Source organism: Delphinapterus leucas, chromosome 1 (genome assembly GCF_059928025.1).
Source record: "Delphinapterus leucas isolate spDelLeu-1000000601 "Yukka" chromosome 1, BTC_Dleu_Yukka2, whole genome shotgun sequence".
In the NCBI taxonomy this organism is placed as follows: Eukaryota; Metazoa; Chordata; class Mammalia; order Artiodactyla; family Monodontidae; genus Delphinapterus; species Delphinapterus leucas.
Genome location: NC_143129.1, coordinates 82,008,815 through 82,019,797, shown reverse-complemented (window position 1 = coordinate 82,019,797; position 10,983 = coordinate 82,008,815). Strand labels below are relative to the sequence as shown.

Here is a 10,983-nt window from a genome sequence, read left to right as displayed (position 1 = left end):
AAGGGAATTGATCTGAGACATATTTGGGAAGTAGGCCCGAAAGGATATTAACAGAGGTAGAGAGTGATAAGCCACTGAAATGTGGAACGCAAAAATACACGTGACTCTGCACTGTAGAAAGGATAAGGCACATAAAGAATGTAATACATACATAAATGAGATACATATCTTAAAGACGGTACAAATATCTACCAATCTTGCCCCATTTTCCAGCTACCAGACTAGTTTTTCTCTCATCTTCAGTTTAGGGACACTTCCTTACAATTCTCTGCCAAGGTACAACTCTGCCCATTATGAACGCAATTCTTGATATTGTTTCACAGAGCAATTTATCTCCTCACCATCCCAATTAATCTTTTATAAAACAATATTTTAGTTTTCTCTATGTGTCACCAAAAGACCCATTAAACCATTTTTCACAACAAATCTATTGGCATTTTTTCTCTCTAGGCTTGGATGATGTTCAGGACTCTTTCACTCATGATGTGCTTTTCGTGAGCTCCCCAGAAATTCCCTCACTAGGGTTATCTAACTGCAGATCCCTCCAGGTCAATGTTTCTCCTCTGACTGGTCGTTACAATGCTGAATCCGAGTTCACCTCCAGCCATTTTCTATTAAAGTAACCGTCATCTTAGCAAGAAGCTCTGTTGGGCTAGATCCTCTTTTATGTGACCCCCAGGCTGGTCCCTATCTGTGGTCCATATCTGGTCCTCAAGAAAAAAAAAAAATCCCCCTTGATCAATTCAATCTCAACACTGCCTTCTTCTCTACTGCCACAGGCTGCTTCAGCCAACCTCTTTTCTTTCTTTCTATTTTCAAATTTTGTTTTACTATGGTAAGAACACTTAACATGAGATATACCTTCTTACCAAATTTTTAAGTGTATGATACATTATCATTAACTACACGTGCAATGTCATACAGCAGATCTCTAGAGCTTATCCATCTTGCTTCACTGAAACTTTATGCCTGTTGATTAGCGTAATTCCCCATGACTAATGATGTTGAGCATTTTTTCATGTACTTATCGGCCATTTGTATATCTTCCTTAGAGAAATATCTATTTACATCCTTTGCCCAATTTTTAATTGGGTTGTGTTATTATTTAGTTGTAAGAATACTTTAGATATTCTAGATACAAATCCCTTATCAGATATAAGATTTGCTAACATTTTCTTCCATTGTGTGGGTTTTTTCACTTTCTTGATAGTGTCTTTTGAAGCTCAAAAGTTTTAAATTTTGAAGAAGTCCAATTTATCTATTTTTTTCTTTTGTTGCCTGTGATTTTGATGTCATATCTAAAAATCCTTTGCCAAATCCAAAGTTATGAAAATTTACCCCTTTGTTTTCTTCTGAGTTTTATAGTTTTAGTTCTTACATTTGGGTCTTTGATCTATTTTGAGTTAATATTTATATATGGTGTGAAGAAAGGGTCCAACTTCATTCTTTTGCATATGGCTATTCAGTTGTCCAAGCACCATTTGTTTTCTTTCCTCATTGAATGGTATTGGCACCCTTCTCAAAAATCAGTTGACAATACATATATGAGTTTATTTCTGTACTCTCAATTCTATTCCATTGATCTATATGTCTATCCTTATGCCAATATGACACTATCTCAATAACTGTAGCTTTATGGTGAGTTTTGAAATTGAGAAGAGGGAGTCCTCTGACTTTGTTCTTTTCAGTATTGTTTTGGTGGATTAAGCTGTCTTTTGTTTTTTGGGGTTTTTTTGCTGCACCACACAGCATGTAGGATCTTAGTTCCCTGACCAGGGATCGAACCTGCACCATGTGCATTGGAAGCTCAGGTTCTTAACCACTGGACCACCAGGGAAGTCCGATTAAGTTTTTTTAATAACTGAAACTGATCACTTCTGCGACATACCTGATTTTTAATTAAGACATGGGAATGACAGCACATAGTGATTAGAAAACATAAAACAATTTTATGTTCATACCTACTAAGTTAAGACCCTACAAGAAATTACTTAGAGTAAGTACTCAGAATTTGAATAAATATTAGAGAACGATTTGGACTTAACACAGAACTGGGGTGTTCAAGACAATTTTACCTGGATTTAACAGAGCAAGGAAGCCCCGGTTGATTTCTGAGATACACATAATTGCTCATGTTTTGCCTTGGAGTATTTCTTCCGCTTTTGCATATGTGTATTTCTTGAAGGTCACCTATACTAATGTTATCAGTTTCACAAGTGCCTCAAATAAATCTTGCTAATTTTTTTTTGAAAACCCTCTGGTTTCAGCATAGCATTATTAAGAAAATACATATATACATATACAAACCAGTAAACTTGTTTTATCCTATTTTGTCTAGGAATATGACAAATCTGAAGACATTCCTGAGGAAGTAGCTACAGCTGGACAAGGGTAAAGAGGTGTGTGTTCTCATGGATGATTCAAGCCTGTCCAGCAGTGTTGATGTAGACAAAGGCTTTGCCATTGCCTTTGTTGTTCTTCTTTTTTTGTTCCTAATGGTGATGATTTTTCGGTGTGCCAGGTTGGTGAAGAATCCCTATGAGGCCAGCTCCACAGCCACAGAATCATCTTTGAGCTGAACTATGAAAAAGCTTGGTAGACCTTCCTTCACAGGAGATATGAAATCTTTTATACAGACATTTATGAAACAGACTTTTTATTATTTCACCTCCCTATTTCTCAGCCTTCTCACTCTTGCATTCCACAATAGGCACATGAGGTTAAGTTGAGAATAATAACAAGGATGAAACACAAGCCAGTCTGTGTTGTTCCTATTCAGGGAAATAGTTACCAAAGTGGGACAGAGACAGGTTGAACTTATTGATTAAAATAAGGCCATGATGGGCTTCCCTGGTGGTGCAGTGGTTGAGAGTACGCCTGCCGATGCAGGGGACATGGGTTCGTGCCCCAGTCCGGGAAGATCCCACATGCCGCGGAGCAGCTGGGCCCGTGAGCCATGGCCGCTGAGCCTGTGCGTCCGGAGCCTGTGCTCCGCAACGGGAGAGGCCACAACAGTGAGAGGCCCGCGTACAGCAAAAAAATAAATAAATAAAATAAAAAATAAGGCCATGGGTTTCAATCCTCCAGTATCTAATATTCTTAAGATAAGAAAGTTGGCCATAATTTTATGAGGTAATGTAATATAATATCATGATGCTTGGTAAGATGCATCTAAAACTAGAAGCCCTCCTAGAGGTGGCCCTAGGAAGTACCTTTAGTTATGCAAATATAAGGCCAGCAGGTACCTTATAAGATAAGAGCCTTACAGGACCTTTTTAGTGTGTGAGGTTTTATAAAAGGTGATGATCCGGGGCTTCCCTGGTGGCACAGTGGTTGAGAATCTGCCTGCCAGTTCAGGGGATGCGGGTTCAAGCCCTGGTCCGGGAAGATCCCACATGCCGGGGAGCAACTAAGCCATGCGCCACAACTACTGAGCCTGCACTCTAGAGCCCGCAAGCCACAACTACTGAACCCGCATGCCACAACTACTGAAGCCCATGCGCCTAGAGCCCCAGCTCCTCAACAAGAGAAGCCACCGCAATGAGAAGCCCGCGCACTGCAATGGAGAGTAGCCTCCACTTGCCGCAACTAGAGAAAGCCCGTGCGCAGCAACGAAGACCCAACGCAGCCAAAAGAGAAAAAAAAAAAAGCTGATGCCCTTCTCAAGCAGGCAGAGCTCTGTGGTAGAGGGGAACAAATTTGCCTTGGGTGAGCCTCTTAATCTCCCTCAGCCTACATTTCCTCATTTATAAAATAACGTCTAGCGGGTTGAAAAGAGGCCCTCAAAATGATATGTCCATGTCCTTACCCCTGAAATCTATGAATGTGACCTTATTTGGATAAAGGGTCTTTGCAAATGGAAAGTTAAGGACCTCAAGATGAACTCAACCTGGATTAGTGGGGTGAGCCCTAAATCCAATGACAAGTGTCTTTATAAAAGACAGAAGAGAAGACACAGAGAGAGAGAGATGAAAAGGTCATGTGAAGATGAGAGCAGAGACTGGAGTTCTGCAACCACAGCTAAAGAATCCTTGGTGGGAGCCATCAGAAGCTGGAAGAGGCAAGGAAGTATTCTCCCCGGAGCCTTTGGAGGGAGTGCAGCCCTGCCAACACCTTGATTTTGGACTTCTAGGCTCCAGAACTCTGGGACAAAATTCTATTGCTTTAAGCCACCTAGTTTGTGATAATTTGTTATGGCAGAGTCACAGGAAGTTCATATATAATACATGATGATGATGATGATGAGGACCTTTTAAGAGAAAAGAGAAGGAAATCATAATGCCTACTCTCCAAAGTCTGAAGTTAATGGAAATTGGGTAGAGTGAACTAGGGCTAACCGGCAGGAAAGTCTATAAGAGAATTCATTAGAAGGAAAGGAGGCATCTAGGCCACTGACCAAGGCTCAACACGGGTTTGGCTGAAGAGAATTGGTTCTAGCACAGTAAATAATAGAGACTAAAGCTCTCAAGTCCAGCCAGGCTGGCCAAATGTTCTAGGCAACAGTGACCTCGCATGGAAATGTGAACTAAGAGAGTTGTAACCCTGGAATCTAAGTGTGGGGCATCACTTGGGCTTGTGCAGGGACTTGTACCAGCATGCAGTCACTTCAGAGGAGACTTGTATCCTTGGGACCATGCTGGACCAGGCTTTAGCAGCAATACGAAATGGTATGGAGACATAACTCTAGCCATGCACTGTTAGCAGAGACTTGATAATTGTCTGTGTTCCTGATTCCTGGAAGCAGGACTGCCCCCCTGCTTGGCATGAGTAAATGCTCAGGATTATTTGAAAATGGAGGCAGGGAAACTGGAGCCTTCCACTGGAGATACTAGACTTTGCCTTCACCAGAACAGATGATGCTGTATTGGTTAAACTGGAGAAAGAGAGCAAGAGATGATTGTACCCTTATTGGCTGAAAAGGTGCAGGTCAGGGTAAAATGAAAGCAGATTAAGATTGAAGCAGTACTTGAGGGTTACATGTGTTTCCCTCCAGAAGCTCAGAAATCAACCTTTTCTCCACCTTCTAAAATAAAATGCAAGACAAACACATGGTTAATGAGAGCATCCATATATAGTCACTAGAGAGTGACAGGTTTGACTGTTATCCTACTTTCTCCAGTAACCTATCCAAGGAAAAAAAAAGTGCGTCAGTCAGAAGAAACGGAGCATATGTGGAAGCAGAGAAAGAGGAGCAACCCAAGGCAAACTCACACAGGGCCAGAGTGAATGCTGTTCAGGAAAGAAGGCAATTAGCCATTGGACGGACAGCTGATTATTTCTAGGCTCAGTAGCCAGATAGTCCTTGGTGTGGAGATTCAGGGAGCTGCAGCCCACAGACCTTGGGTCTGTCTGGTTTTATTGCCCACATTACCTCTGTTAATCTGGTGTCCTTAAACATTCCTTTCACTTACCTTAAACTGGCGGCTTAGAAATCCAGTGGGTCTGCAAAGAAGTTTTATTGGGCCAGACCCCCTCCAGTGTAATCTACAAAGCATGTGTGGTTATGTGCTGGGTTTTATATTTGCTTTTTGAGTTGACATTTTAAAATTATTATTGTAAAAGCAACAAACGCACATAATAAAAAAAATTTTTTTCAATCATTACCTAAGGATAAAAATGCAGAAAGTTCCTAGACATTGCCTTGTTTCCCAATCCTTCTTTCTAGAGGTAACTGCAATTAAGGTAGTTTGTTTTTGCATATATGTGTATCTTTCCAGACATTCTTCTTTTCCTTTTATTTTTAAAGTAATATTTTTGAATAAACTATCTATTTTCATGTTTCAAAATTCAAAAGGTATAAAATGGTGTACTGTAAAAACTCTTACTCTCACTCTTGTCCCCCACCCTTCCATTTGCCCTCTTCAGAGACAACCAGTGTTAATTTCTTAGGTATCCATCCAGTGATATTTTATGTATATATATAAAAATGTATATTTTTACTATTGTTTAACAACTAATAGCATGGTGTATACCATGTTCTGCACTTGTTTTTCTCGTTTAATAAAGTATCTTGAAGATCACTTCATATTAATACACAAAGAGATTCCTTAGCCTTTTTTAAAAAACACAGCTGAGAAGTATGCCCCTGTTTCGGTGTGCCATAGTTTGTTTAACCAACACTTGCTGATGAAAATTTATTTGGCTTCTAAATATTTTGTTATTTCAAACAATGTTGTAGAAGATAATTTAGCACTGTATGTCATTTCAAAGGTATGTATTTTAATTCCTAGAATTTGAATTGCTGATTCAGAGTATTGCAGAATTAACAAAATTTTTGAATTAGTTGTCAATATTCAAAACTCAGAAGCTTTCATAAAAAAAAATACGGGTTTTTAAGTTCACTTGAAAAATTGGAGATCTGGCAGCATGATATGTGTGACACAGGACAAACATTAGCTAAACCTAAATATCATCAACTGCTCCCTGTAGGTGAGACACGTATTTCCCAGGTGACCACAGTCCTCACTCACCCCATTTTGCTTCTGTACAATACTTTCCTGATGCCTGAAACCCTCTGAGTTTTTAATCCCTATGTTCCTTTGCTTTGATTCTGAGATCACACAGTAACCTTCAGATTATGATCTAATTTCCCCCAAGTCTGTCTCCAAGGAAAGGATCATTTGGCATTCCAAGGTTCTGGACCCCATACTATGATTTCTCATGATCAAGTACTAAGTAGCATATGGTTGTGATTTTTCAACATATCACAATAGATTACAGGAGTGAATATGCTGAGCACACCAACATGAGCATTCCAATTGGTGCATCAGTTATTTATCACTTCATATTATTAAGCTGACAATAAGCTGTCTACTTCAATAATTTGTAAATTTTAATAATGTGAGTCATTTATATCAGGGCCTCATCATCTCTGACTACAGTTAGTCTTCAGTACTTAAAAAAAAACGAAGCCAGAGCTTGGCTCCCTAATATTGCCCTGAAAAGGATTATACAGCTCAAACCTGCCTTTCCTATAGTGCTTCTCAAATTTTAGTGAGCAAATTACTTGGACGTCTTATTAAAATTCAGATTCTGATTCAGTACATCCGGAGTGGGGCCAGAGATTTAGGTTCTCTAGCAGGCTCCCTGATTGCATGTTTAGCAACAAGTCCTTAGAAGACACTTCCCTGAGTCCCACTGCTGATCTACTGAACTGATCACTTCACCTCCTCAGGGCAATGAAGAAATCAGACTGGAATGTGATGCTCCAAATAGCTCCTGTTTCTCTTCAACATCCCCATTCCTCATTTCCACCCCCAGCCCACCCACACACACATCAGAAAGCTGAACGAATCTAACTAATAGAAACATAATCAGGGCAGAGCAAAGATTTCCCTTTAATCATCACACATTACAGAGCACGGCATGTACGGGGCAATATGTCAGTTGCTAGGGGAAACAAAGATCATTAATATAGGAACTCAGCATTGAGATGATCTCAAACCAGCAGAGGAAACACACATACACAGATAACAGACAAGTGGAAAGGAACTAAGGTAACAGAAGAACAGAGGCAAGAGTTAATTCTGCAGGGGGTAAATGATGGTCTAGAACAATGATTCTTTTTTTTTTTTTTTTTGGCTGTGTTGGGGTTTTTGTTGCTGCGCATAGGCTTTCCCTAATTGCAGTGATCAGGGCCTACTCTTCCTCGTGGTGCATGCGCTTCTCATTGCGGTGGCTTCTTTTGTTGCGGAGTAGGGGGGTCCATGCGTGCGGGCTTCAGTAGTTGTGGCTCGCAGGCTCAGTAGTTGTGGCATGCGGGCTCTAGAGCGCAGGCTCAGTAGTTGTGGAGCACAGGCTTAGTTGCTCTGTGGCATGTGGGATCTTCCCAGACCAGGGATTGAACCCATGTCTCCTGCATTGGCAGGCAGATTCTTAACCACTGTGCCACCAGGGAAGTCCCTAGAACAATGATTCTTAAACTCTGGTCCCAGTACCAATGGCATGGGCATCAACTGGGAAAATTTTAGACATGCAAATTCTCAGACTCCACCCAGACCTACTCCAAGCGTGGTGTGGGGACAGCAATCTGTGGTTTAACAAGCCCTCCAGGTGATTCTGATACATACTAAAGTTTGACAACTTCTGGTCTATGAAAACTTCACAGAGAAGACATTTGAGTTGGGCCTTAGAGAATTAATATTTCACCAACAGAAAGGGAAGGGTCATTCCAGGAGATAGATCACAGTAAACAAAAGTATGAAGATATAAAAGTGAAATGCATAAAATTGTTGTGTAAAGAGCATATAATCAGGAGTGTGAAAGGAGAAATGGGAAACATGGCCAGAGAGGTAAATTGGGGCCAAATTATGAAGAGCCTCAAATTTTATACTGTAAAGTTTAAACATAAAGAAAACAGTTTTAAAGCAAGGGAGTGACATGATCAGAGCTACTGATAGAACTGATCTACAATAAGGCCTATCAATTAGGAGACTATTTTGTCCCGGCAAGAAATAAGATCTAGGGGACTTCCCTGGTGGTCCAGTGGTTAAGACTCTAGGCTTCCAATGCAGGGGGAGCGAGTTCAATCCCTGGTTGGGGAACTAAGATCCCACATGCTGCGTGGTGTGGCCAAAAAAAATAGAAAGAAAGAAGAACAAAATAAAGGCAGTAGAATAGGAAAAGAAAGGAGGGAAAAGATATAAAAAGCATTCATAAGCTAGGATAAACAAGCTGTATTGTATAAAGGTTTAAAACCACAAGCTGTAAGGCCAAACTGCTATGCTCTGACACTTTTTAACTTTGTGGTTTGGGAAATTTATTTAATTCTGTACCTCAGTTTTCTCATCCATAAAAAAGAGACAATAATATATACAATGGAATGTTATTCACCCATAAAAATGGATGAAATCTTGCCATTTGAGACAATATGAATGGACCTGAGGGCATAATGCTAACTGAAGTAATTCAGACAGAGAAAGACAAATACTGTATAATCTCATTTATATGTGGAATCTTAAAAAAAAAATAAAGACCACCAAAAACCAATTTGTACAGAGAACAAATTGATGGTTTCCAGAGACGGCAGGGAGTGGGGGGGTGGTTAGGTGAAATGGGTGAAGGGAGTTGAAAGGTACAAACTTCTAGTTATAAAAGAAGTCATGGTGATGTAATATACAGCATGGCTACTATAGTTAATAATACTGTATTGCATATTTGAAAGCTGCTAAGAAAAAAATCATAAAATTTCTCATCACAAGAAAAAATTATGTATGGTAGCGTGTTAACTAGAATTATTGTGGTGATCATTTTGCAATATACACAAATATCAAAAAAATTATTTGATACACCTGGAACTAACATAATGTAAGTCAGTTATACCTCAGTTTAAAAATTTTAATTTAAAAAAGGAGACAATAATAATAGTTCCTACCTCATAGGATTATTGTGAGAATTAAATTAATGACTGTAAAGTGCTTAGAACAGTGCCTGGTATGAAGTAAACACTCAATAGATATCGTATGTGTGTGTGTGTGTGTGTGTGTGTTTTATAAGGAGTAATATGTCTAAAATTTCTGGCTCAGGTTACAAAATAATACGATCATGAGGTGAGTCTGGAATATTCTGAATTTCAAATATCTAGAGGAGACATTTACTTCTCTGTACCTCAATTCCTGGTGTCTTAACAATTAGAAATAGGCACTTAGTGTGGTCCCAGGAAACTGGTGGGCAGGTGATATGAGCATAGGTGAAAGTGTGGTTACCCGGAGAGGATTTTAAAAACTTTGATAATCCTGGATGCTCAGGCCCTATTTCCAGTGTTACAGAGCAGGTTCTGGGGACTTCCCTGGTGGTCCAGTGGTTAACACTCCAGGCTTCCAATGCTGGGGGCACGGGTTCCATCCCTAGTTGGGGAACTAAGATCCCACATGCATGCGGCACGGTCAAAAAAAAAAAGGAGTCTCTGGTTTATACTTTTTAAATGAAGTTAGATGCAGTTAGTGTAAATATAGCTGAACAAATTAAAGCAATAATGAGAGTCTGTGGTAGTCAATAGTGCTGATTCATCAAATACATCTGCTTCTCCCTCCTTCCAGAGATGAGATGTGACTGTTCTTCCTGGCCCCCTTGTGTTTGGGTAGGGCCTTATGACTCATTCAAGCCAATGAGTTGAAAAGTAGCGTCCTGAGTCACTGTAATTGCCAACGTGAGACCCTCTAGTGTTCTCTCCTTTTGGCAGGGCAGCTCATCAGCCTGGGTTTCTGAGTAGCTATCATGAGCAGAGCTCCACTGTCAACTTTCTAGAGATGATTATGCGGTGTGAGCAAGTAATATGTGTTTTTGTTTTAAGCTTTTGGAGTTGTTTCTGCACATAGCACAGTCTATCCTGATACAGATACTATTTAAACACATATCAAATTCTTAAAAACTAAACAGTTACCAGTGACTTCCCTGGTGATGCAGTGGATAGGACTCTGTGCTCCCAGTGCAGGGAGCCTGGGTTCAATCCCTGGTCAGGGAGCTAGATCCCACATGCATGTGGCAACCAAGAGTTCGCATGCCACAACTAAGGAGCCCACCTGCCGCAACTAAGACCTGGTGCAACCAAATAAATAAATAAATAAATTTAATAAATAAATAGTTAACAAATAGTCCTAATGAGGGTGTGGGGAAAAGAGATGCTTTCACAGATTTGCTAGTGGAAGTAAAAATTGTTTCAACCTTTTGAAAAGTAATTTGACAGCAGATCCTAATAAAAATGGGAGAAAGTACATTATTTTTTTACTCAGATTCCATTTTGGGGAATCTCTTTCACAGAAATTAAAGTACTACTGCAAACGGATGTTAATGTTTATTGTTGAGTTATTTGTAGTGCCTAAAAATTGAAAACAATCTAAATTCCTAAATATGGTTTAGCCATATTATGAAATATTATGCAACTGTTAAAAAGACAACTTTTATCCTTTTTATTGACTTCATGTGATGTCCACGTGCTAAATGAAAACAAAACATAACAAAATAAATCCACATGTTTGACCTTGT

General features: G+C 39.7%; 1 protein-coding gene across 1 annotated transcript; it reads left to right on the top strand.

Moving 5' to 3' along the window:
• The first annotated feature begins 2,407 nt into the window (after positions 1–2,407).
• On the top strand, positions 2,408–2,624 carry CTXND2 (cortexin domain containing 2). The gene has a single exon (XM_089915970.1). The coding sequence runs from the start codon at positions 2,412–2,414 to the stop codon at positions 2,577–2,579; it is 168 nt and encodes a 55-aa protein (XP_089772096.1). The 5' UTR covers positions 2,408–2,411; the 3' UTR covers positions 2,580–2,624.
• The last annotated feature ends 8,359 nt before the right edge of the window (positions 2,625–10,983 follow it).